This window comes from Psittacula echo (genome assembly GCF_963264785.1).
Source record: "Psittacula echo genome assembly, chromosome: 11".
NCBI classification, from domain to species: domain Eukaryota; kingdom Metazoa; phylum Chordata; class Aves; order Psittaciformes; family Psittacidae; genus Psittacula; species Psittacula echo.
In genome coordinates this window covers 15,253,136-15,280,464 of record NC_137746.1, presented here as the reverse complement: position 1 = coordinate 15,280,464, position 27,329 = coordinate 15,253,136, and the positions used below count along the sequence as shown (strand labels likewise).

The 27,329-nt window shown below is 45.4% G+C and overlaps 2 protein-coding genes and 1 long non-coding RNA gene across 3 annotated transcripts; 1 reads left to right on the top strand and 2 right to left on the bottom strand.

Moving 5' to 3' along the window:
* Nucleotides 1-739: 739 nt before the first annotated feature.
* On the bottom strand, nucleotides 740-14,271 carry DNAJC18 (DnaJ heat shock protein family (Hsp40) member C18). Its single transcript, XM_080627181.1, has 7 exons — nucleotides 14,201-14,271; nucleotides 13,908-14,053; nucleotides 12,544-12,729; nucleotides 10,276-10,388; nucleotides 7,935-8,044; nucleotides 5,690-5,862; nucleotides 740-1,688 (listed from the first exon to the last, which is right to left on the bottom strand). Exons 1-7 carry the CDS (start codon nucleotides 14,236-14,238, stop codon nucleotides 1,564-1,566), a joined length of 891 nt encoding a protein of 296 aa, XP_080483307.1. The 5' UTR covers nucleotides 14,239-14,271; the 3' UTR covers nucleotides 740-1,563.
* Nucleotides 14,272-17,827: 3,556 nt separating this feature from the next.
* Nucleotides 17,828-26,943, bottom strand: ECSCR (endothelial cell surface expressed chemotaxis and apoptosis regulator; the record flags this gene model as incomplete). Its single annotated transcript, XM_080626943.1, has 10 exons — nucleotides 17,828-17,954; nucleotides 19,282-19,318; nucleotides 19,927-20,025; nucleotides 21,264-21,362; nucleotides 21,966-22,040; nucleotides 23,932-23,979; nucleotides 24,472-24,585; nucleotides 25,789-25,876; nucleotides 26,293-26,334; nucleotides 26,881-26,943. The coding sequence occupies 10 exons, from the start codon at nucleotides 26,941-26,943 to the stop codon at nucleotides 17,828-17,830; spliced, it is 792 nt and encodes a 263-aa protein (XP_080483069.1).
* Nucleotides 22,745-23,871, top strand: LOC308225931. The gene is made up of 3 exons (XR_013957803.1): nucleotides 22,745-22,785; nucleotides 23,149-23,305; nucleotides 23,787-23,871. It is a non-coding gene; the product is annotated as an uncharacterized lncRNA (long non-coding RNA).
* Nucleotides 26,944-27,329: the final 386 nt, after the last annotated feature.

Here is a 27,329-nt window from a genome sequence, read left to right as displayed (position 1 = left end):
CAAACAGGGAAGATACCGAACCTGGAACAAAGCCCAACCACTTCAATGCATTTCAAATAAATTCTACAAACTATGTACTATATAAAAAGCAACATTAATTTGTCTTTTTGGACACACTCAGGTTATGTGCTCCCCACTGGGAAACACCAGAACTGAGGCTGCCCGTCCTGCTTCCAGCCACATTCCTCATCTAGAATAATCAAGGATTTTTGCCTTTAAAGACTCTCACACGAAAGCTGTTTCACAACACCCCCCTCCAAATGCTGTTTTACTGGCCTCTCCCTGTCCCGAGTGGCTGACAAACTCTGCTCAACTTCCCCAAGTGTTCCAACAGGGAGCAAATGTTAACACAAGAATGCTGTTGTAAGGAGTCACTTTAGGCACAGGGGCAACAAGAGAGATGTGCTCAGTCCTAACAGATGTATACTTGCACATCAGGGAGGTGAGTACCACCTCTGCTATCCTGCTCAGAGACATCCTTTGTGAGAACAGCTCACTGCATTGGTCACACGCACCCATGGCATCCCACCAGAGAAACTGGCTCAGGTGATGCTCAACTGGAGTAACACTGTCCTCTGTTCTTACCAGTGCAACCCACCCTCAGCCTGCCTTCAAATGCCTGGTTTTGTAACAGAGGATCAAGAAAAAACAGGACACTGCTACATCGATCTTTTTTCTTTGCAATACTAATATCTACAGTGAAACATCCATAACTGCTCAACAGAGTAAAAATATGCTACATCAAACCTGTACCAGAAAAAGCAGGACCCCTGTAACAGCTGGAGAAGAGTTCGCAGGTAAAAATGAGAATTAAACAGTCAGCTTGAAAATATGCCACTGGAAACATCTGAGAAAATAAATGGGGTTGTCCTTTCTCTGCAGCTCAGCAGCCGCTGGAATTGGTGCAATTCATCTTCTGGTTTGATGTTGCTGTTGGGATCTCAGTGCTGTCTCACCACATAGCAGCATGGGCACAGCCCTCCAGTCCAACAAGCCCGGTGTGAAGTCCCTCCTGGAGCAGGGAGTGTGCTCGGGTGCTCACCTGAAGCAGGTTCCTGTCTCGTGTGAAGGAAGCACTGCACATCACACTGAACAGGAAACCCAACAGGGAACACGCCACCTTCCATCTAAATTCTCCTGAGAGCCCACTGCAGCAGCAGGGCCACGCACTTGGTCTGTGAGAGCACACTGTTCCTGTGATCAGTGAGCTGCAGGTCCATGTCAAACACAGAAAGCAAAGACATTTGTCTGCCCTCCTGGGAAGCACACACTGTCTGGATGGCAGACAACCTACTGACGAGGATGAGCTCCAAACTAATAATAGCGTTTCCCAGGGGATTCATTTACAAAGTGCCACTGGTCCTTGGAACCAATATAGTGTACAGTATATATTACAGCAAACACCAGCTCTGCAGCTTGTGTTGGTCCCTCTCTGCACTCTATGCAGAAGGACTCAAATATCCACACTTTTTACAATAGACTCCTTCCCTTTTTATACAAAGGAAAATAAAACCATAAGTTAAAACAGCAATAAATTAAAACTACAGAACGTGTGCGTCCTGGTCAGCCCCCTTTGTGCATTCCAATCAGACTGGAGAGCTTCTCACAGTGCTCAAGTTTCAGGGATTCTGCTTTCTGCTTTAACCGCTCATCTCTGTACAGCTTGGCCAAATTTGACAAATCAGACTCTGAAAGATGAAAAAGAAGATACGTATCAGGATGAGCCTGCTTTCAGTAATCCTCTGTGCTTTGTTATCCTTGTGGCTTACGTGGGGTCTTGCTTAATTCACTTTGTTTCAGTGAGACTGGGCATGTTAACACGCTCTAAAGAGACACCATCGGGTTTAACCAAGCTACTTAATGAAGAAAAGAGTTTTTTCCTAAGTGTTTTCAAACTCAAAGAGTTACACAAATCCTCTCTAACCAGTGCACTAGCAGGAAAATAACCAAACAAAACCCAGACACATTATTAGTCTATGAAGAAAACACACACTATAAAAGTATAGCTTGGAAGTCAGTTAAGATTTTAAATCATGTTAATGATCTAAAGAATAGATGTGTGCTTTAAGATATCTGTATATTGTTAAACTAATGGCATAAAAGGGGCTACACAGCACCTGTCTTAGGCAATACTGTGACTTACTTTGGAATCAGCTCTCATCCTTAGGGATGGAGAGCAGGGTTGTTCCACACCAGTGGCGTTTCAGTGACAAGCCAGAAGGATGAAGAGCCTCAGAACCACTTTTCCTATTGCTACCCTGCAGCCTAATAAGCAAAGCAGGACTTACAGGACACAGGTCCCTGTCCATTTCACTGGGAAACATCACTCCTGCGGCAGATCCATTCGCAAGGGCCCAGAGCACCCATCCAAATAAACTCTTCATGCTATAGATAACTGGATTTTTGTGTTGCACTGTCAGAATCCAAACTGTCTGGTAAGAGGTTTGCCCAGACAGCAGTATAAATGGTTTTAATTCCACCCCCCCCATGGTATTCATTACGGGGAGGTGAAGAAGTAGCTGAGGGACTTGTTCGAAAGGCCCCTGTGCCCTTTCATTAACAACACAATCTCGAAGGTACTTTGCACATTTCTTCTCCTTCTTCTCAAAAGTAACATGTAGCTGCAATAATCCCCTTATTTCAATTCTTTTCTCCCCTCAGTAATTCAGAGAATTTCTTTTGCTGATTAGCTAAGGAAATCTTAATACAGCTTTCTCCCTGATGAATCAATTTAGACCCAGCATTAGATGCACCTAAGAGAACTGCAGTAATTTGTTGCTGAAAAGGTCAGAATTTCCCTAAGCACTGGCTACCTGATGACACTCAACTTTTCAAAGAGCTTTTATACACTTTCAAGTCCCTCATTTAACAAAATTATTCAGAGTGGGAAGAACTTCAGTAGGTCCTTTCACTCCTTAAGTCCTCTGCCCCAGTCCCACCAAAATTTAAAGCCATTTAAGCCTCCACCTATTTATCGAGAAGCTTTACAAACTGACAGGCACAACCATTTCATTGTAGATCAGGAATCAACTTTCAGGTTATGTAACTCAAAATGCCATTCAAGTGCAGCTGGGCACATAGCCTTGACAAGCCTTCAGCAAAGCCAGACTTGGGTAATCGTCTCCTAGTGCAGAGTTCCTGGAGTTCTGCAGTGAACTCCAGGGACCTTATCGGGCAAAATTATTCACTGCCAATGGCTGCACTTCTGACAGCATTCACTCGGGCACATCTGTTTCTTGTGTTTTTCAATCTCCTACACAGATCTGTTCCTTTGAATTTTTTAAAGGAAGCCCTAAAACACCCAGTTCCAACCACATGGCCTTATTCTCGCTGTTTGCAGTTGCCTGTAATTTTCTACAGCTCAGAGCTCTTTGCAGTCTTATGTTACAAATGTGCTAGCACAGCTGAAAAACCTCCTGTAAAACCTGGGATGTGCTGTTTGTACTCTATTAGGGACTTCAGAAGACCAAACCCCACAGCATACACAGCTTTTACACACTATCGTGCTGTGAAGGGAGGAGCAGTCTACTGCAGCAGTATAGAAGTGACCAGCTGAACAAGACACTGGTGCTTCAGTTCCTTTTGCAGTTTTCATTAAGGTTGCTGGACACTAGGTAATGCTTTTCAACTATAAAGTCAAGGACTTCAAGAATCAAACTGTTCCTGTATAACTAATATGTGTTTATTCTGCTGATGCTAAAGAGAAATGCAGCTTCAGTAAAAGGAACAAACAAATGTACTATTAATAGACATTCAACTGACAAAAAGGAGTAGCCCACGTGAAGTTAAACACTTAAACAAGAATTAACAGACCCAAGTTATGAAGCAACAGTTGACTAAGAACTGTCTCAACATCTCAGAGAACTCCTCCCCAGCAGTCCATCATGTACTCACGGTTTACTCAGGGTTTATTTTTACACACTTGGCTGTACTAAAGTTAGCAGAGCCTCAGCTGTGCTCGTTACCTGCTCGCTGGCCTACATGATAATCACTCTGAAAATGGTTTATGTTCTTTTTCCAACTATATTGGTGTCCTGGGGCTACTGCAATTGTGGATGCTGTAAATACATCTGCAGATCTGTGAGTAATAAAGCCTCGAGTGTAAATTGCTCCAGATGAGCACTGGTTTGCAGCCATTCAGTGCTGGGTCACCCCACCCTCTCTGACTTGGGCTCTTTTAGACTTGCAAACACTGTTGCCTGTTTTGGGGCACAGCACTCCTCAGCTTGGTCTACGTGAAAGAGACAATTTGGCAACTTTCAGCTGCATAAGGTAAATTAAAAGGATTTTCTGTAAGAAATCTATTCTCTCTCTATAGCAAGCCTACACACGAAGCCTACAGTTACAAACAGCCATGTATACCTAGAGCCTGCTGCTGCCAGCTACAGATTCTCAAAATCACAAGTCAAACACACCAAAAACCTAAGGAATTGCTTGGGATTTTTATGGTCTTATATTAGGATCTTTTTAACTTCAGATCCTACATCTATATGTGTCTCTTGAAAGTCAAGATGGGTAACTTTTACATAAAATAAACCAGTCTCTGGATGAAAACAAAACAACTCTCCCCATCAAAAACCCGGGAACAGTTTGGAGTCAGAAGCACTTACTGTTCCCTCTAGCACAACAAGGCTTGCTTAGACAAAGCATACGTTTCCATAATGATGCAATGGGTAAAGAAACTGTAAACAAGTGCAAAGAGACTTAATGGTGTGGCAAGGACTGCTTTACATGGAGCAATTTAGAAAGCCCTACTAGTGTGTTGAAGCAGCTCACCTGCTACTACTAAACCTTTACACAGAAACAGCTTCTTACAGCTTCCTTTATGCACAGTGGTAGTTAGTGTGAAGGGTTCATCAGTTACAACATCTCAACTTCAGCCAGTCCTTGTATTTGATTTCTGTTGTTTTGTACAGTTCCAAAAGGAGCAGGGATTTGCTCAATGAACTAGATCAGTAGTAGTTAACAAGTAATACAGTATGAGGTTAAATAAAACATACATAACCAGCCGACTTAGGATGTGAGAATGATTTTGAATTCTCACATTCTGTGCTCTCCCTTTCAGCATTCAGTTCTTGTTTTTAAAAGACAATCTTGACTATGGAGAAAAACATGATCTCAAACTCATCTAAAGATAGAAAATGCAAATAAGCACACAAAAGCAGCATGAAAACATGCTCTTTGAAAACTGATACCAGTAACACAGGCCACTGCAGAATAACCACAGGCACTTGAATAGGCTGTGGACTCTCGTCTGGGGAAGCGTTGAAGAAAAAGTTAGATAATCCTCTTGTGGAGCCAGTGGAAGCAAAAATGATTCTGCTCCAGCAAAGGAAATGTGGAATAGGTGATTTCTCAAGATCCTTTCTAGCCCTCACAATGTCAGAGCAAGATAAACATGGATGATTGTATGCTTAAAACATCATCACTAAGAGTTATTGAAGCATAAAAACTGAGTGGAAAAAAATATCTCAAAGGGTGAGATCTACTTTCCACTTGCCTCTCAGAATCACCTAAAATGAGTTCTGACAGACTCTCAAGAATAGCAATAGCAGATGTGACAAATACCAGTGCAGAGATGTTACAAGCATCGGAAACTGGGGCTAAACCCAGCAGTGCCTGATGAAGCACAGCCATCCCCCAACTACCCAGAGGTTGTAGGCACACACCCGTAACAAAAGGAACTTACTTTGCTGTTTCTCCTTCCAGCAGCTGGTCTGAATGTAGTCTATGTAATCTTTTTCAACGGTTTTCTCTAGCTCTTGAAGTTCTGCTCCTTGATAATTCCTCTCAAAGTTTTTATCAACGTAGTAAGGCACCTGCAAGTTCTTGGTTTCTCTACTAATCACATGGCCTATGGACCTACGGAAACATGGAGAAAACAGGGGAGTAGCAGTTTAAATATACAGAAATCAAGGGGTGTTTCTCCATATCAGCATTTCCAGAGGACAGTGCTCGCAACAGCTTCTTTACAGTTATTTTCTGCAGCACTACAGCTCCCTCAGCCATCCAGTAAGGAAATTACAAGTTTCAGGCGCAGCAAGTAGTACACTACAACCAGCATTCACCCCCGCCCCTGCTAAAACCGCAGGGAAATATCCAGTGTTTGGTGATCTCTACCAAGAAGTGACTCCGAGCTGACACTGTTCTTCGCACACACTGCCTGTGTTCAAAACAGCTCAGTCAAGACACTTCCAAAACATCAGAGCAAATTTTATCTGTGAACAGAAGCTCCACACACTTTCCTTTGTTTGCTGGTAATTTCTGTTAAGCCAGGTCCAGAACTCCATGGGAACTGGTACCAAATGCAGAGATTACAGAAAGGTACGTAGCCCTTGAACTGCTTAGGGCACAATGCAACTGGACCTGGATCTTTTCAATTTCTGGATCTCTTAGTAAAAATAAAAATTAGCAGGGGAGAATCTAGCTGGGTTTTTTATAGGGTTTTATAATCATCAGTAAGCAAAGTGGGGCATGGAATATCCCAAAGTGGGTAGAATTTCCCACTCTGACACAGCCACTGGATTAAAGTGCACTTGTATCCTGAACTTCCTTATTTAAGCAAAGATACCCAGGCATTCTTTCAAATCACTGCCCAGAGAAAGAGGCAGGCAGCCAAAACACAAAGGTTACACTGTGTTTGATGGAACTCAGTTCACCCCTTCCATTTCCTGGACTCCTTCCCTCTTGCCATGTCTCAGAGGTGTATGCTCTGTTTTTATATATATATATAAAAATATACATATATATACATATATATAAATATATATGTGTGTATATATATATAAACCCCCCAATTTCTTTCAGTTTTTAGGCTGTTAGGTTTTTCAAGGATATGATTTAGAGAAGCAGTGTAAGTGTGTGCCAGGCTCAGGCCTGGTTATCTCAAATCAACAGGCAAAGGGGAGGGTGGAAAGGACAGCAGGAGAGATTAGCTGCTCAGGGACGCTGTGAGAGGGTTCACATGGCACTGCCAAATAGCAAAAACAGTCGCTGAAAAGAAACCAAACCGAAACGAGCCAGAAAACAACCACCCTCCTGTTCTCACGCTAGGTCTACACACTGACATCTTGTGGTAAACAACGATAAAGGGTGCTGGGCTACTACGACAGTGCAGAGAACATGGGCCTAAACTCAAGTAGTTCTACTCCTAGAAGGCAGCAAGGGGTGTGTTTGAAGCACTCTGCTACTGCTGTGTGCAGCAGGTTCTCCAAAACCCACTGGGTCCCTGCTCCTATGGCAGCAAGAGCTGGTGAAGGTGACTGAAGTGAGCTGTCTCACAAGAGAGCTTCTTCCCCTCCTCCCAACACTGGATGCTGAGAGGAGCAAGCGTTTTTATCTCTGCCTCCTAAACTCAGATTCCAGCAAGTCTGGTGGTGTCCGTTTGCTTTCAGAGCTGATCAGTTCAGCTTGGCCTCTGCAACCCCAGGGTCCTGCTTCTTTACAGATGTTAAACCTGGCCATTACAAGGCTTTAATGATTTGTGGAGCCTGACAATTCTTCCCATGGAATTCAAACTCCAGAGCACATTTGGATTTATGCTTCATTTTTTTACTGCTCTTCACAGGAACTCCAGTGGTGGTCCACAGACCCCTGGGGCTAGGCAGATGACAGCTGAGCAGCACTGTACCTGAGCTACACCCACCTTCCTGACACCGCATCGCTGTGCAAAACCATTTCAGGCCAGTTGAGAAAGCTTTCTGCCTCAGTGCCTGTTTCTTCAGCACACAGTACAATAAAGCTCACCAGAACTAACTTCACAGCTATAATGCTTAAGAGAACTTGTTCATAGAGATGGTTGGTGTTCCCATATTTACAAATTGATAGTGATTTCTAGAAAGAACACAGCACTGACATGCATTTTGCTCTCAAGTCCAACTTCACTTATCTGAAGTTATCTGAAAAGCAGAACAACATGGTTTGGAATGACTTACGATTTGTAGAACAAGCTGTAGGGTGGGTTTGTGGCCATCAGTTGAGTTATAACTGACACAATTATGATGATGAAAACTGGCATCAACTGAATAAATGCAGAATATGAATTCTGAAAACAACAATAATTAGCGGTTAAGAAAAGATAGAGATGGGAAAGGACGCATCTGTCCACAGAAACCAGGCTATCTATCACAGACCAACAGTGTAAACTAAAGAGAAAGAGCTTTTGAATTGAAGGATGATGTTTTTTTTAATTTCAAAATAACCTTTATTAAGAATCTCAGCAAACTCTTTCAAGCCATTTTCTTTCAATTATATTTTCATCACCTATCTTTCATCTACAGCTCCCTTCAGAAGGTGACAGATGCCCACAGCACAGTAACCAAACAATACAAACTAAAGGAACATCCTGCAGTTCCCACTGGGCATCTTCTGAAGTTTGCTCCATGCATTCTAAAAATCCCTATTTCAGTTTCATGGATAACATGGGTGAAAAGTGAAGGGTTAAGGGACTGTATGTGGTGTAACTTGGGACAGGATGCACTTGGGGTTCTGTCTGAATGAATTTTGAACATAGAGTGGTAAAAAATATCAAAGAGAAAAAAAAAAAAAGAGATCTTTACTTCTGCTCTTCATTTAACTTCTAAACTGGCTTCTAAAATGCCTTGTCTTATCAGAAGCAAAATATAACATGCACCTATTTTAGGCTTTGCTCTCTCCCCTGAGATAGCAACAAAGATACCTGATCATTGCAGTAGGTGGACTCCTTTGCCCTGGTGGAGCTGTTGTTGGGCTCTATCGGGGCTGTTTTTTCAGAGCCTGACAATAAGAGACTCACAGGGAAAAATTAATCTTCCTTGGGGAATGATCTCATTAGGTTAAAGGCTGCCTCTGGAGGAAGATTTCTGCAAGTGTGGCATGTGTGTATGTGTGCCAGCAACAAATGACACCTTATGTGTTTCACTGGGAGGCAGTGGAGAAGAGTGATGAGTGGTGTACCCAGGGCTCAGTACTGAGACTGTTCTTCCTGGGCAGTGGAATCGAGCACCCTTAATAAGTTTGCCAACACCGAGCTGTGTGGTGCAGTCATATGCCGGAGGGAAGGGATGGGATCCAGAGAGACCTGGACAGGCTGCAGAGGTGGGACCCTGCGAACATGACCCTGCACATGGCTTGGGGCAATTCCCAGCACAAACAGAGGCTGGGGGAAACTGGATGGAGCAGTCCTGAGGAGAAGCACTTGGGGGTGTTGGTCAATGAGAAGCTCCTCATGACCTGGCTTCAGTGTGCACCTGAGCCCAGAACCTCCCCATGTGCTGGGCTGCACCCCCAGAGCGTGAGCAGCAGCCAAGGGAGGGGATCCTGCCCCTCTGTGCTGTGCTCTGGAGAAACCCCTCATGTAGTCCTGATCCAGCTCTGGGGCAACAGCACAACAGGGATGTGAAGCTGTTGGAGCGAGTCCAGAGGAGGCCACGGAGATGCTGCAAGGGCTGGAGCAGCTCTGCTCTGGAGCCAGGCTGAGAGAGCTGGGCTGGGTCAGCCTGGACAAGAGAAGGCTCCTGAAGGGGAGACCTTAGAGCAGCTCCAGTGCCTAAAGGGGCTACAGGGAACCTGGAGAAGGGCTTTGGACAAGGGCCTGTAGGGACAGGACAAAGGGAATGGCTTTAACCTGCCAGAGAGGAGATTGAGATGAGCTCTTAGGCAGAAGCTCTTCCCTGTGAGGGTGCTGAGGCGCTGGCACAGGGTGCCCAGAGAAACTGTGGCTGCCCCATCCCTGGGAGTGTTCAAGGCCAGGTTGGACACAAGGGCTTGGAGCAAGCTGCTCTAGTGGAAGGTGTCCCTGCCTGTGGCAGGAGGTTGGAACTGGATGAGCTTTAAGCCCCTTTCCAACCCAAACCATTCTGTGTATCCCAGACCCATCTTGCCCTGGGCTGGAAGAAGCCTGTGCAGCACCTGCACAGAAGTTGTGAGCTAATTTACTGAAGGATTAAATATGCAGTGAGGACAACCCAGTACTTCTGTGTGCATTAGCTGTCCACATCTGGACTAATTATTGTTGGATTACCAAACCATTAGAGCCTGCAAAAAGCAAGCATCAGCAAAACACCAGTGACAGAAACCCCAGGGCCTGTAATCCTATCAATTCAATGTATTTTTAAAGTAGTGATTAATAAAAGACCATTTAGTTATTGTTGAAAACATCCATTTTGGCTGCAGCGCTGGAGGACAAACACTGAGTGCTTAGGCATGGGAAGTTCTGTCCCGGCTTCAGATGTGTAAGCTGACCCCTCTACCCTGGTGAAGTATTTAAACCCAAGTGATCCTTCCCCTCCTGGCTACCTGTGGCCTAGTTTCTTCCTCCTCTTGCTCCTGTGTCCATGCTCTTTCATTCCGGTGCCTCCGTGGATAATAGTGTGTGTCTCTGGCTACATTTGAGAACATGTGGATATTTCCTGTTAACAGAAACCAAGAGAGAGCCATTATGTTTACTCAGTTGCTGGTACTCAGTGCTACTTCTCAGTTTCTAGTTGATTATCCAGGCTTATACTACACAGCCTGCATTACAGTTGTGAGACCTTGGATGAAAAAGCACAAACACACCTTGCATCTAAATGTCAAAAGAAATATGTTGTTCCAAAAAGCGTACCAGAGAAATTGCAAAGTTTGCCCCAAGTCCGTGTTAATTTAAATCAAACTGCAGAAACATGCCACACTTTTTGTTACTCTATCTCATATTTTAATACTGGGTTGGTCACATTCACTTGCAAGGTTGTAGCTTGCATTGCATCCCCAGGCTGTAAGCAGGAAAAGTAATTTGCTTCACCAGGCTCAGGGCATGAATTATGGCTTCCCATAATTACCCAGTATGGTCTTCTACGCTCTTTTCTACTTATTCTTCTTTCAAGCTATTAATAGTTTCACTTAATGATTTTATATTAAGGAAAGAGATTTAAAAAATAGCCTTTTGAGTAACAAACGAGAACAATTCAGGATTTCCTTTCTTGCACACTGAATGCAGTTAATTTATTTATAAGAATTCTAAAATGAGGAAAGAATTGCATCTGCTGTTTCAATTTGAAGCTTGAGTTTGATTTTATCACCATATGAATATCTTAATAATGGCTGTGCTCTCCCCTTTTGCATTTCAGAATGTTTTTGTATTACAGAATGGAAATTTATGACCTTACCATAACAACAGAAATGCAAATCTATTTTTAAGCCCTGGGAAAGAGGTCACATTATTTTATGCTCTTATACTGTCCTTTCCCTTCATTTCCCAAAGAATTCTGCAAGAAACCTGTTGGAAATGACTTTTGCTATTGTGTCAAAACATCTGTTTCCTGGTTTGTTCCAAGATTTGTCCAAGGGGCCTGGCACGTTTGCAGGCAGTGCTCCAACAGAGACACAACCACAGGGGGCTAAGAAAGAATGTGTCTTTCTTGACCAAAAGTTTGTTTCTATCATGCAACCCTGCTCAGACAGTATTCTATCAAGCTGTGAAAAAACAGAAGCCAAGTGTGGGAGGGGAAGAATGGCTTCTGCAGGGAGCCTAGAAAACGTTTTCCCAAATTCTAAATTTCTCAAAGAATTCCTGCCAGCAGTTTCTTTCCTTTCATGTGCATTCATTTTTTTATAAGTTCAACTTGTAGCCTCTACCCGTTGTAATGTCTTAAGTCTAAAAGGTGAACAAATTGACAAGAGTGCTAAAGCATTTTGCTGCCAGGAAGACCCCGAGCTCAGCACATCTTTCAGTTTTACTTTAATCCAAACCTGTATTCCACTGATCTCCCACTACTTCTGTATTTGTACTACAAATACAAAAGCTGAGGCTGGACTGAGACATGCACAGAGCTACTACAAGTATGGAACTACTCTTCAGTTACTGGATCCTGCATATCCAGTAACAGTCTTTCCTGGCAGGCATCACTTTCTCAGCTAAGAGGTTTTCATTTCTTTACAGTACACAAGCTGCTGCAAGCCAGATGAACTCCTGTGTTTTCCTAGTTACAGGGGTGCTGAGACCACCACACCAGGAGCTGCTGCCATGCACACTGGAACACAGAAAGTTGTCTTGAGTACAGCACCATTAGCAAAGACACCTCTGATCCTTTCCCAGTAACACTTTATTTTACCTCCCATACCGTTGCTGGCTTCTGACAATGGAGGAATAAAAGCAACAACAAAAAGGAGGGTCTACAGCTACAGCTGGTATCAAAATGCTGTCTAGTGAAGAATTACACAGCCTAACCAACCTCTTGCCAGACTAAAGTGTTCCTACCCCTAATGTACTGACAAATTTCAAGAGAGGCTGGGAGGTTTAGGACTTGCCCCAGCAGCAACAGCCTTTACTGTGTTGGCAGCTCTCTCTGCTAGAATTCCTGCACAACAACGCTGGGTTTTGACAACACTTTTTGGGGAACAGAGCTGCTAAAGTCTTAAGTTTAAACTGTACATTAAAGGAGCTTTTCCAGGCAGAAACACCTAGGAAGGAAGAAAAGAGTAAATCCAAAAAGTTTTTTGCCCTTTTCAGAGGTACTAAAAGCAGCTGAACATCCTTTATGGCCTAGTGTCAGTTCATTGCATTTCAAAAACACTGCAGATACTGACCTGTAGGAAAGTGCCCACCAAAAAACACATTGAATATTTCCTCTGGTGTAATGTCTGCTTCAAATTCTGTGTAGTAATTGTAGTGCCTGGGCTGGCCAGTGCTGACATGCTCCTGGTCACTTCCGAATTCATCGTATCGTAATCGTTTTTCAGGGTTGCTCAGAACTGCAAAAGCATTTCCTATTGCTGGAGAGGGAATGAAAAGAAGTATTACACAGCTGCATCACGCAGTATTTCAGATCTCAGACTTCTGTAAGCAGAGCAGCAATAAAGCCCACACGGGCACAGGAAATTGTGCTTGACCACAGACTGAGTTACTTTTAAAAAAGTAAAAAAAAGTGCTACAACACTGATGTTACCTGTGATGGAATTTATTCCCTGCTACTCCTGGTATCAGGAGAAACACAAAAGTGTTAAAGTGTTCGGAGAGAGCTGAAGTGTTTGTAAAACTGGGGTGAGAGAATCCACTTCAGCCAAGAGCCTGAGTGAGGAGGTAACATGCTATCAGATCAAACTAAGCACTGATAGAGAAGAGCACCTCCAGATACAGTTAATACAGAGTTAATAACTCCAGAGCCTAAAATGCAGAACCCTATTCCAAGTTTTTGTCTCCAGTGAAGCTGTAAGGCATATCTGTCACACTTCACATCAAACCATCCCAACCTCTTTGGTTCATCATCTTTGTTGACCTTTGACAGAACATGGCTGTAAACAAGTTCATAGAGAAATACAACCTTAACACAGAAACACAAAGAAAAGCCCTTCAGAAACTCCTTCTTCTAATAGCCTATGAATGGTATCTTACTTTCCTCCTGCTGCCTTGCAGTGCTGGTGCAGACAGCTGCAACACAGCACTCAAGAGAGCAAATGATGTCAGTTTAGATGCTATAACATCATTATAGCATTGCTGCAATCTAAACAGGTTTAGATTGCAAGGTTACTGAGAAGTCCAGACACAGAACACTGGACTCCAATTTCACACGCTTGCATGTATATATGTGTGTGTGTATATAAAGGGTTTATTTATGACACAGAGCAGGTATTGATTACACACCACCACACTCTCCTGCATGGCCAGTACTATTTCCAAGCATTGGTCTGCATCTTTAGCAGTATCTAAGAATGAAATTTGGGATACATTTTCCTTTGCTTCCAACAGAAATCTCTATTTTGAGGATTAAAAGGCCAACCTTGCTGAGCACCAGCAGGGTTTTGAGGAGATGGGCAGATCTGTCCTTAACACCACCAAGCTATGTGGGCCTGCTTGATGCCTTTATATAAGGTGCACAAGGGTACGTCTGGGGAGTCTGCCCTCATCTTCCTCTTGCTCTAGGGCTGCAGGACCGGGGCCAGCCTGCCCTCACCTTTGAACGCCTCCGTTGCTCCGGGGGCACGGTTCTTGTCAGGGTGGAATTTGAGGGCCAGTTTGCGGTACGCTCTCTTCAGGTCCTCCTCGCTGGCATCCCTCTCCACCCCCAGGATTTCATAGTAGTTCCGACACCGCTTTATCCTAGAAGCGCACAGAGGGTTACCTCACCGGCCTCTCCCCACAGACCCGCCGCCGCCCCCCATAACCCGCCCCCCATAACCCGCCCCCCATAACCCGCCCCCCACTGCTCGCTCCGCCGCTGCTCTCCCGCCGCCCCGGCCCCCTCACCGCCGCACGCCATCCAGCTGCTCCGCCGTGTAGGTCATGGTGGCCGCGGCGGGCCCCGGGGCAGCCTGCCTGCCCGCTCTCCCTCCCGCCCCTCCGTCTCTCCCTCACAGCCCGGCACCCCGGCCCGCCCGCGCCGCCATGTTGTGCGCGGAGGCGGCGGCTGCGCGGGGGCCTCTGGGTAGGGGAGGCGCCATGGGGGCTGCAGTACCGGGGGGTGTCGCGGGCATGGCGGTGAGAGGGGTTGGTATGTGGGTGTTGCGATGTGTGCGGGGCGAGCGCAGTGCCGGGACAGTGGCCATGGGGAATGTTGTCACTATATCAGTGCTAAAGCCGCCTTCCTGCTTTGGCAAGGCTGTGGTAGATGGTCATAAGCTGTTGTGTTGAGGCTGGAAGGAGCCCGCAGGAGCGCCCCAGTGCCTCCTGGCCAAGCTTTGGTTGCAAACCTGTGGTGGGCTTTTCCTGTGGCTCCTTCCAGCTGCATCCGTGTGCTGCTGGTTATTTCTTCCATGTGGCAGTCAAAGTAGAGCTGATGAGCTGGGATAATGCTCCTTGGAAGTGCAGTTGTGGTGTGAGGGGGCTGCTGTCTTCCACCAGTGTGCTTTTGTGGGAGCACAGCAGCTTGGAGGAGGCCTCTCCTGTGAGCGGCAGCGGATGGAAATTGGGGATCATGTCACCTGGGTTGCTTATTTTTATGGAAGTTTGCTTTGGATGCAAATTGGTTTTAGAATGGAGCAGGTTCAAGTTATTTGTGGGTAGAAACAGGGTTAGGTTATTTATGGGAAGAAGCAGGTTAAAGGAAGGAGAACTAAAGCAGCAGTAGGGTCCCACAGGGCAGTCTTTAGAGGTGTGGGAAGATTTGTTTGCTTTCCTGCAGGAGGGGATGTTAGTTAAAGCTGGATACTCACTGACGTGTCTGGTGTTACAGGTGCTCACCTGCTGCCTTTGTAGTGTCTTAGGTCCTTAAGTGACTAAAAACCTACTCATGATGCTCCATGCACTGTGTCACAGGTCTCTGGTATTTGGAGCTATCTGGATCCACCTGGAATCTCCTGGGATCTTGGGCTTGAGCACGTTCACCTGCCTGGGGGCGGCTGGCTCAGTGGTGCCATCTTACTGTGCAGGGATTTTACCAGAAAAGCTTCATTTATTTCAAAATAGCTCATCAATTATCTGGTGCATGTGTTAAAGATAGAAAGTGTGGTGGATCCTAGTAGGAGTTGTGTAGATGTGTTGCATTTATTTTGCTGAATGCTTCGTTGCCAGCTGCAAAGCACAGTTACCTCTGGCAGTGCACGTTCCAGTGAACATCCCTTACCCATCCTATAAAATGAAGTCAGGCTCAATTATGATATGTCATTGAGCGTGCGGGGGAGTGTGTGCAGTGATGCCTATTATGAGTGCTTGACTAGGTCTTTCTTTCCTGACTTCACAGTTTACCTTCAGGGTTGATGGATGTTGCTGCTCATGCTAGGAGAAGTCTGGAGATTTCAAGAAACCTGGAGAGGGGCTTTGGACAAGGGCCTGTAGGGACAGGCCAAGGGGAATGGCTTTAACCTGCCAGAGGGGAGACTGAGATGAGCTCTTAGGCAGAAGCTCTTCCCTGTGAGGGTGCTGAGGCGCTGGCCCAGGGTGCCCAGAGAAGCTGTGGCTGCCCCATCCCTGGCAGTGTTCAAGGCCAGGTTGGACACAGGGGCTTGGAGCAAGCTGCTCTAGTGGAAGGTGTCCCTGCCTGTGGCAGAGGCTTGGAGCTGGATGAGCTTTAAGGTCCCTTCCAACACAACCCAAACCAGTCTGGGATTCTATGAGAAGACAGTATCTTAGCATGCTGCTGCCAGGTAGACGAGATGCTATGTAGGTGGTAAAGGTGAAGCTTGCAAGCAGGACTCATGGTGAAAATGGGCATAAGCAAATGTAGTTGTAGAATCAGTGCTCTAGTATGTTATGCTGCTCAATAAGGCAGCTGAGACCTCCAGAAACACCCGACAGCAAGTTTCTCTCACAGCCATGTGGAGGTTGGGTATCGATGTTTCCATCATCCTCCCTTGCTGAGCTTGTAAGTATTTTGCTGTAGGTGGTGAGTAGTTGGCAGCTGGGTCTGAGCCAGCTCAGGTTGTGAACCAGCTGGCTCCAAATGCAGGCTCTTGCACTGCGGAGCCTGATGGAGGACTGTTCTTGTGATCATAGTGATTCGGGGATGCACTAATGGCTCTTGGTGCTGTGGAAGGGGGTGCTGCTTTTCTGCTCTAGCAGGAAGCTCTGGGAGGGCAGTGGTATAGAAGATGGAAACTCTCCCAAAAAACATGGGCTACCAAAGTTCAGGAGCTGAGGTAGCTCAGCATTTTGCATGCAGCCACTCCTTTTTACACTCGGATAAAACCGTGTCTATGCAGAGACTTTGTTCTTCACTGTTAAGTCTTCTTTGAGCATGTTGAACCTGTGGGCAGATAGCAATCTGCCTGCCTGCAGCTCAGTTATTAATAATCAAGTATTTCAGATGGCAATTTGCGTTTCAGCAGCACCTTTAATTCGTGGCTCTCTTTACAGACATAGATTAACATAGTCTCACGACAAGCCTGTGAGTTAGGTGGATATGGTCATCTCCACCACTGTGGGGACGATGAGGGCACTGAAGAGAAGGGGCTTGGAGCAGTTGTGCTGGAATTTGACCCAGCACTTGGTCATTTAAATCCCATTAGTCCTCCAGCTTCAGATCATGCTATTCTACTGTGGGGGTTTGACTGAATGTGGGGCTGGACTGATTGACAAGCCTGTTACTGGCTTGCACAGACTACAAAGGCCATTAATCTAAGGCAGCAGTTTACTGGTGAAGTAGATGTTGCCTTGGTACTTCTTGCTGCTGGAATAATATGAGTGTTGAAGGCATATAAAAAACCAGATATCAACCACTGAGCATGGCAGGCTGTAACTGGAGAAAGCCCTTAGACCCCAGGTGGGAAAGCAATGTGGGATGCTACCGTACATGTATTGATCAGAAAGGACATAATAATTTATATATAAGTCCACTCTTGCTCCTCCCTAAAGATAAAAAACCCCTAAAAACATAATAAAAAGAACCTAGAAAGTCATCACTGGTTGTGTCAGCTTCAAGCTCTGGGCTCTTGGCTTCATAGCACCTGCAAAAAGAGCAAAACACAGTGCATCAGCAGCCTGTTTGGGCTGGCAAAAGAAGTTAGGCAGTTTGTTCTCTCAAACTCCATCCAGCTTTAAAATGACTGAAAATGATGTGAATGACTTGTGTGGAATGAATCTGAGGGTACAGGTGGGGCTGTGCTTCAGCATCTCCTGTGGGGGAGGAGTGGGTCAGCTTGGATTAGAGGGTGAGACCTTGATTTCTCTTAGTTACCTCTTCATTTAATGGCAGATCCTTGATGGCTGGCCCTAGGGGATGGCACCTGTATACATGAGGTATGATGCCTTGAGTTCAGGCAGCTTGAATAGACCTGGAATAGGTACCCAGACTTTTCACCACTCACTAAAACCAGTTTGGACCTTTAGGAGTTTGATGGTTAGCTGGGTTTTATTATCCTTCTGAAGGAATAAGACAACAAAGAAATACCTCGAGGGCATATTCTTATCTAGCAAGAGAAATAATCCCCAGCTAACTCTCTAAAAAACAAGGCTTAGAAAGGAAACCTTTTCTGATGGTGGGTAACTCATGCTGTTGTTCATGTTGATGTTCTTCATGGAGATCAGGGTGATGCTGTTATCCTTCTGGCTTGTGCCTGCTGAGCAGCTGTCAAGAAGAGAAGATAGCATGAACCGCTCTGGAAAATGAGGAGGGAAGCTTCTTTGTGCTCAGCTGGAGGCAAGCAGGCCTAGTGCATGGGACCAGGGCTGACTTGCCCTTCCCTTTGAGCTGCTGTCCTGATTCAGGTGTGTCCTTAGTGCCAGATTTCCCATCCCTATCTGACCACAGGTTTGGAGATCTTTGGGGTAACAAGCAGTGCATTGAGGCAAATCTGGATGTGGTGCTGGCTTGCCCTGCAGGAAGCACCATTGTCACCTGTGTCACTGCTTGTAAGCAGAATCAGTTCAGCCATTTGGATCTGGTAGTCAGTGACTCAGCTATTACCAGAACTGGAACAAAAGGAAACATCACTGTGTCCTTTTGTCCTGCAGTCTTTGAGTTTGTCATTCAAGGAGAGCCCTGGGTATTTTTATATCTGCTGCTGCTCATGGATTGCAGTGTCTCTCTTTACAAGTCACAAGGGTCAGGAAGGTGAAATTCTCCTTTGTTCCCTACCCTGAGGGTTGCGATATGCATTTAGTGCAGTGGAGACTGGATGACTTCGGGGATTAGGGTGCCCTTGGGAGCATAGTTCTCTGATATATGCTGCCTCAGTGGCCTCAGATCACTTAGATCACAATCATTAAGGGTATTTGGAAACTGTTGATGCAAATTTGGCACCTAAATACTTCAGGACTTTGCTCCTTGTGTCCCTTGCCTCTTGCCAGAGCAGAGTTTATTACTTTGGTAGGAAACAGTCAGATGGAAAAGTAGGAGCAACATGTTTTATACCCTTCCAGCTCTTGTTTCCTGCTCCTTTCCCACATGTAGCCTCTTTGGTAGCAGGGATGGACCATGGGGTTCAGATGGACCATCCTCCACTTGATACTTTTCTTTCAAAGGTCTCTGGATTGGGTCCCCCTTATCCTGCACTTGCTAGATAACAGTAATAGGCGCCTTGGAAGATATTTTTGAGGACCTGATTTCATCTCACGGTGGCTACTTTAAGATCCAGAAACCCAACTTTAGACCTGAAGTCTGTATCTAGGTGAAGGAAGACAAGCAAACTGCTTTTGAAAGGTGCTGGGTCTTCACAGATAACAGTGCAGCTTTGAAGTGAGGCCCCTAAATCTTGAATTTCTACCTTGGATTCCATCAGGCATAGGATGAGGTGCTATCACAGCTGATTTTGGGGTTTTTACCTCTTTCAAAGATGTCTTGAAATGCTTCTTTCCACATGAAATAACCAAAGCAAACACTTTTCTGTGCTAAAATTAGGTCTAAAATAAAATAGGCACTTTCAATAGAATATGACTAGTGTGAGCAGCCTTACCTCTCTGATACCATGGAGGTTCCTGGTTTCTGTTTGTCTGGAGGGAGAAAAGCAGTTGGTGATGGATAGGTGAGAAAACATCCCAGCTAAACAATAAAATAAGTCAGTTATACCGAATCACGTTGTACAGGGTTATAAATGAAATCCAAATGGGATTAAAGACACCATGGGGAATGCTTGAGAGTTGGTTAGAGAGAATTCTTCAGCTAATGCGACATACGGGCAGGACTGAAAGCTTTGCTGCCTGTACAGTCAAGTCTCTAAGATCCTTTGGTCTTTGGCAGTCATTAGCCTTGCTGTGGAGCAGCCTTGCCCTCTAGTGGGCACTGCTTAGTGGGAAATGGAATTCCTAGGGAATAGGAGTGTGAAACTCCGTGATTTTGGCTGGAAGAGCTGCTCACCTTGGGAAATCTGCACACTTAACTGCAGCAAACTTCAGGCTGTTCACTTGTGCAGATGGGTCTGGGCTGGGACTCTAAGGAGGTGGTAACACCACATTCCTAACTGCTGAATCTGTGTTCCAGTTTGGCTTCGAAACCTCAGCACTGTGTAAGCTTTTTAAAAGCATCTTTTAGGAATTGCCATATCCACATGAAAACTGATGCATTTTTGATGAGGGAAAGACAGATCACCCCAGGTAAATACCTTCTGAGTCCTTTGAGCGGTTACACTTGAACCTCAGGCTGACCACGCTGACCAGAATGATCACAACCACTATCAAGATAACGATGAAGCTGATGACACCTGGGGATGCAGAAAGGACTGTCGGTGGTTGACATCACAACGTGCCTGTCCTTGGCTTCTGAGTAGCAGAGAGACTTCGAATGTCTTCAAAACTTGGGTAGGGGATCAACATTGTTATTAAAATGAGCAATGGTAGTTAATAGAGACGTAAATAGTCACTACAGCAAATGGCTTTATCCTCTTGTGTTACAGCCTCAAAGGGCTTCTGATTACTGAATTGGTAAGGCAGTGCCAGGAGAAGTCAGCTGATTACACTGGGGATTGACTGGAATCAATATATCCCTACTGCAGTTGGTAAAATCTTATCCTAAAGGTGTATAAAGCCAGATAAATATGTAATGTAATGGAGAGAGACAAGCTAAAGACTGTGAACGATGTTATTTGTCTAACAAACCAGTGTTTAAGTCTAGATCTGATTCTGATGTCAGACCTCAATAAATCAAACTTATCTTTGCACGTGAATCTTGCTCTGTTAAGATTGCTTTAAGACTTCTCATGGCTTCCCTTAGAAGATATAAGCAAATGATACGTTTGAAGTCAACCCTTGACTATTAAAATGCTTCCAAAATAACATTTTTTTCCTTTAGTATGATATAAATGGGTAAATTGGCTTTTTTGCTCATCTTTATGGAAGAGGGGGACAGTATAGGCCAAGGCAGAATGGGTCTCTTAAATCTACTCTGTGCCTATCTTCAAATGTAGTGCCAGGTTAAGGTATGGCAGGTTAAGGTCTCTTATTCCATCCTTCCACAGGCTGAAGGATGTGAGAGATTTGACTGCTTCCTGCCAAGCAGGGTGCAGATACACAGGGGAAAGCAGGAAGGCGAGGTGGGAATGAAGGGTAAAAATAATATGGCTAAGCTTCCTGGCAGGTACTGTATTTATTCTAGACCCTGTCAGGGGAACCAAGGCATATGGGATGATTTGTGCCCAGGTCTTGCCCTAATGGGGAGCTGAGGCAAACATTGGTGCTGAGAGCAAGATCTCAAACTTGGGTGTAGCTGTGATGGACTTCCAAGTTGTCTGTCCCTTGTATACTGGAACATGACTCTTACTTATTAGGTGCTTTATTGCCTGCTGGTGACAAGTGTTTCTTGATGGTTGTACCCTGAAAACTCCAGGATCAGGCATAACTTTGAAGTTATCTTGAGGGAAGCATCTTTGAAGACGGGTGTCCAATCCAGCGTGGCCTGGTGAAAGAGACCCCCCTCCTCTCCCCAGGTTGCACAAGACCTTACCAAAAGCTGCCACTGTCAGTGGGGATTTATCATCTGTTGGAGTGGGCACAGGAAGGTAGCCAGAGGACATTGGTGTTGGGGTAGCTGGATTTGAGGTGCCTGCAAGAGAGGGAAAACCATAGCTTTATGTAAAAGGCTTTCTTCATGTTTGGGAAGAGAATTCCTAGCAGTGCTGGAGGACCTAACTCACGCTTGACGAGAATAATGATGGATCCTAGCCAGCTGCATCCATGTTAACAGCAAAGTGACCAGGACCTGGGTGGGAGTCAAGCTGCCTTGGTGTGGCCCCTTTTGGGAACAAACTGAGAACCTCCACAGGGTTTTCTGCAGGGTCCCCAGTAGGGTCATGGAATAGTATTGGTTGGAAGAGACCTTCAAAGGTCATCTAGTTCCAACCCTCTTCAGGAACCTGAGCATGAACCATTCTATGTGTTTGCGTGAACAGTTTATCCCATCTCCCTCCTGTTACGACCTTTTGCCGTAAGGCACCATTCCTGATGTAAATCACAACCACTGTTCCCAGGCTCAACAGGTTGCCCTAAAGTGCTGCTTCTGTGGAGCTTTGCAGGTTTTTCAAGGGCTAAATGGGATGCAGAGCATCCCTCAGGTACTTGCTGGCTGTTCAACATGCTGCCCTGAAGATAGTACGATGGGCTTGCTGTTGGCCATGTAAAGGGCTATAAAATATCTAGTGGTAATTACCTCTCTGTGAGAGGGTGGAGGAAGCACCTTGAGTTACTGATGTTGTGGTACTCTTGCTTCTTGTGGGCTCTTGACCTGGATAGAGAAACACAGAATGTGAGTCTTGTCCTTGAGCATCATCTCATAACCAAAAGAATTAATGGGCATGCTGGAGAGGCGAATGGTTTCATGGTAATGCTGGCAATATCTGGGAATACGTGGAGTTCATAATCAGGCTACAACCTTCCCACCAAAAATACTTTGTACTATTTTCCATGTCCAAATAGAAACTCGGGGAACCAAAATTCAAATACCCTTGTATAAACTCCTCAGGTTCTGTGCCCCCTGATGCAGTTTTGAGGCAGAGAGAACAACTGAATACTGAGAGACTGAATTGGGAAGGTTAGAGATTTGCTATTGCTCATGAGCACTGAGATTTTGGGGAAGAAATTCTGCAGAATATGGGTGTGAATTGACTGTTCGGCTTGCCCTTGAATTTGGAATTAGTGGATATGCTGTCCTGTGTTATCTAGAAGTAATGAAGCCAGTTTGAGTTACACCATCTGTGGCAGTGTAAAGGTTGGTTTGAGCAAGGACTCCAGTTCTCAGTGGGATAAACTGGCTTATATGAAGCTGTTTGGGTTGTGCCAGCTGCTTCCAATGCCTCTGCAAGCAAATGTAAAGCTAGCCTGTGTGTCTCACTTTTACAGAGAGAAAAAAAGTCCTTGTTGCCTCCTGGATGTGTGTGGATCTGCCAGATTATCTGCATGGACCTTATTCAACAGCTACAGGCCCTGTCAGGAGGCTAAAAATGATACTTGAATGTTTCAGAAGATCATCTGTAGGTCAAGTAGGATCTTCTTTCCTCCTTTCCTGTCCCTGTTTCTCAACAGCAGAATCGGCCAAAAGTATGTGGTGCCTGGAGAGGTGTGAAGCAGGTCCTGGCACTGCACTGGGCGCAGGGTGTGCAGCTGAACTGGGGTTCCTGGCTTGCACAAAGCCTCACTGTTTTGGAATGCAACTTTGCCAAAAGTCAGAAGGAAAAGGGGAAGTGGTATGTAAAGGGGAAAGGGTACGCAATAACACATCTGACTGGCTCAGAAACCACATGGAGCAGAACAGCCCTGAGAAGCAGGGGCTGCTGCTGTATGGTTTTTTCACCACTCATCAAACCCTGTGTTTCATTCTGGAACTGTTCTTCTAGCTACAGGTGATGGGCAGAAGCTGTGGTTTGCTGAGTCTGATGTGGATACCCCATCCCTGGGAAATTGTGGCTCTCACACAACAGGAAATCTCACTTTTGGAAGCATCAGCAATTTTTGGAAGCATCTGTATAGTCAAAGATATATGGAGCTTCTCAGGTATAAAGCAGGGTTATAATTAGTAGCAATCTGCTCTGATGCAAGGAGCTCTTGGCTTGGCTGGGCACAGGCATGCTGGTTGGACATCTGTGCAGGCAGAGCTGACCACAGGTTTTTAACCTTGCTTGTGTTGGAGAAGATCTGAGAGGGGCTTGGAAGGGCAGAGCACTTTGTCTTGACCACTCCAGGTTTTTTTGAGGCTGAATCTTTAATGGGGAATCAGCTCAGTTGGCAGATTCCAGTCTTCCCCCTCCCTTGGGTTCTGCTCTTATTCTGAGAAAGCTCTCACTGAATGCTCAAGTTGGTTTTATTTTTGCTTACAGGTTGGGTTAAGCAAAATGTCAAAAGCAAAACTATTCTTTTTAGAAGGATGTTAAAGGGGCTCCCTTTTCTAAGCATAATCAGTCTTTCAACTGTTCAAGTTCATCCTAGGTGAAAGATGTTAAGTGCACTTAATCCTCTTTTTTATCACTGCTTGTAGGGATACCAGACATGATTTTGGGTGTTACTGATTGCTCAACCCCAAGCTAGACTAGTGCTGAGGTAACCTGCACCATGTGAACCAGGTAAGTTACTTGCCATGAAATGATCTAAACTTATTGTTACTCTATAAAAGGACAAAGTACCTTGAGATGGTGAAGTTGCTGTGCTTCTGCTTCCAGTAGACTTCTCATCTGGGTAAAGAAAACATGGGAAAGGAGAATTAACTCTTGAAGCTGCTACTGATTGTGCTTTGGAAAGCTGTTTGGTTTCTATAGAGTAAAAAAAGCTTTGCCTGCATGAGGCTTCCCCTCCAAATTAGTGTCAAGATGTCCAGCTAGCAAGCTGTGCAGTTACTCTGGAGAGTGTACATGGGAGGTGAGCTTGGGAGAGGTCTGCTGAGGAGCCTCCACAAACTATTACCTGGTAGAGCATGATCTGGCTCTTCTGATGTGGGCTTGCTGAGTAGCTGCCACGTCTAGTAGCACTTCTGTCCAGCCCCATGGTTCTAGGGAGCTGGAGTGAGCTGCTCTTTTAGCAAAGACTCAGATTCAAAACTGCGGCTACTGAATAAGTAGCATATCATGGACTAGCCCAGTCTTTCTGATGCCTCCAGTTTTGCTTGGATAAAGAGGGATTCACAAACAGGTCCTACTGGCGCGAAATTTAGAGCTTTCCGTGCTTACCTTGCACAGTCGATGTTAGCAGTGTTGTCGTGAAGGAAAAGGACTTGGCTGTAGTAGTTGGACGCACAGAGGTGAGATTCAAGTTGGTTGGTGGTGTTGATTTTACTGAAGGCTCTGTAGAGGAAGCATAGTGTTACTTCAAAGGGTTCTGCTCACGTCAAGCTCTGCTCAGAAACAGCTTGGAGTGGGGCATGGCTATTGCAAAGAGTCCTCAAGCTCCTTGGGAGCTATGGATAATTGCTAGGAAAGCATGGGCAGATTTCCTTGAATAGAGAAGGAAATAGCCTTTGTCCTGCTCAGAGTCAGGGAGTTCTTGTGCGTTGGCATTAGCTTTTACTTTCTTGTATGGAGATGCTGAGCTCACAGAGCTCAGAAGACATGTGGAGAAGGTCTCCACTTTGCCACTGCTTTTTTCCTGCTTTGAAGATGAAGGTGTTTTTATCGCTGGACACTTTATCTGGCTGCCAGGTCCTAATGTATTTGCTTGCTTGTTATCTGAAATACTGACTCCTGTGTTTTGTTTCATGGAGAGTCTCTTAAGCACAGATAATTCAGCTCTGGAACTGTCATCTTCCTCAACCTGCTACTCGAAACTCCATAGCAAGAACATGATACAGAGCAAGACATGGAGGGGGGAAAAAAGCTTTCAGTGAGCCCTTTGCAAGGAAGGGCTTGGAATAACCAGCTTGGAATTTATAGGGAAATCCCTTGTCTAGACTTCTCTTGGCTTTCCGATAAAAATGAGAAAAGAGTAAAAATGGTTTTAAGGTTTTTTTTGGGGAGTTTTGGGGTTTTTGCTTGTTGTTTTTGTTTTGTTTTCCCTGTGAGGGTGCTGAGGCGCTGGCACAGGGTGCCCAGAGAAGCTGTGGCTGCCCCATCCCTGGCAGTGTTCAAGGCCAGGTTGGACACAGGGGCTTGGAGCAACCTGCTCTAGTGGAAGGTGTCCCTGCCAGTTGCAGGGGGTTGGAACTGGCAGAGCTTTAAGGTCCCTTCCAACCCAAACCAGGCTGGGATTCTATGATGATTTTGTGAATTAGAGTTAAGGCAGTGTTAACCTAATGACTCTGCTTCTCCCTGTTCAATTTAGGGATTTTTCCCCCCTGTTCTTACACCTGTATCTTGGTCCCTCTAGGGTGAGCTGGCTGAATCAGAAGCCCTTATATCACAAAATTTCCTTCTTCCCCACCACTGTTCTCATCTAACTTGCTACTGCACAGCCCCATCTATTGCTGGATGGCCCAGACAGGCTGAAGGTCAGAACAGTTACAAGCCAGGATGCCCGTGAGCCACATTCTGAAGTCTTCAGGTGAGTATTACCTGAGGTATGATTCTTTACTTCAGGGCTGTTTGTTGTTGATTGGGATTGACCTGTAACACAAGCAGAGAGACATGGAGGTGACTTCTCCTACACATGGTCCTTGTTAGCAGGTTCCCCATGGGGAGAGCTGAAGGATGGGCCAGAAAGGGGCTGTTGTAGACAGTGACAGCTGAAAAGGTGATGGAAACAAGAGATGTGAAGGAGACGGTTTGTCACTGGTGTGGCTATAGGGACATGTGGATAAAGGGACCTTGGCTCTGGGGATCCATGGAGAAGAGTGTGTTAACTGCTAAGAAATGGGCATGGTGGCTTCCATGGCCCCTGGAGATCTGGGGGGGGTGAATGATAAGTGCGGCAGGCAGAGGTGGGCAATGCAGGGTCCTTGGAGAATGTCCTTCAGTGGGTGGGAGTTCCTATTTGAGGGTGCTCTGTTTGCATCCCCACATGGGCATATGCATCCCCATCCAAATAGACGTATAAGCAGATCACAACCCAGGAGGTACCTGTAACAGCTTGGACAGAGGACTCTGTGGAGGCTGTAGTACCTGCAATGAAAGAATAAGAGTATTAGCAGAGCTAATCTGTGACTGTCACTAATGCACTGGTGTTCTTGCTGGTTGCATGGTTTGGATTTCCCTCACCTTCTGTAGTATTGACTTTAAAATACATGATTTCCCCAAAAGCATTAGCAAAGAAGCAGTAGCAAATACTGAGTGCAAAATTGCAAGGTTCTGAGTAAATTAGGACTGGAGTTTATTCAGCCAGGATAAATGCCCTCCTCCCCAGATGGAGCAGGATCCTTCAAGGAGGTGTCATCTTCTGCTACAGGAGAAAAGCCAAGGCCATATAAATCAGTGGGGTCATTTGCTCCCCATGAGACAGGGATGGGGCATCCGCAACCTCCCTGGGCAGTCTGTGTCAGTGCCTCACCACCTGCAACATCCTATTTCTTACCAAGAGCCAGTGTGGGTGATGAACTTTGTGAAAGGTCCCTGTGCTGTAGGTGTCTGAAAGAGATCATTGTGTGTATCTGGGATGGGATCTTGAGCATCCAGCATATGCGGGTTATCAGGGCTTGGCTCAGAGCTCACCCCGTGGGACTGTCTGGGTGTAGTGAGCTCCTGGTTGATCTCATTCTTCTCATCTAACTGCATTGGAGCTGTAATTGTTTTTTTGTCTAAGGCTTTATGACAATGATCCCAGCCAAACAGGAACCAAAACAGTGTGTAAACACCAGTGATTATAAAACAGATAGGATTTGGCTGTGAAAACCAGACCTGACTTTTGAGATCTTTCCCATGCTTTTCTCTTCTGGCTTACTAGCCAGGCAGAACTGTCTAGTTTAGTTGATGAGAAACAAGGCGTGATCAAATCTTTAATTACAGAGAAAGGAAGGGACTGATTTGTTTTCTAAATCTATTTGGAACAGGCCCAGAAAACAAGGACTTTTAACTGCAGCAAGGAAAAGGGAGGCTGGCCAATAGGAAACTGACTTAACGTAAAGTTCATGAATTGCTGGGAGTGATTGTGTAGGAGAATT

Excerpts from the sequence above, each read along its gene's own strand:
- DNAJC18 (XM_080627181.1), bottom strand. The coding sequence starts at position 14,238 with ATGACCTACACGGCGGAGCAGCTGGATGGCGTGCGGCG. Across the intron at positions 14,054-14,200 it reads CAGCTGGATGGCGTGCGGCG|GATAAAGCGGTGTCGGAACT; the intron begins GTGAGGGGGCCG and ends GTGCGCTTCTAG. Across the intron at positions 12,730-13,907 it reads AGCAACGGAGGCGTTCAAAG|CAATAGGAAATGCTTTTGCA; the intron begins GTGAGGGCAGGC and ends TTCCCTCTCCAG.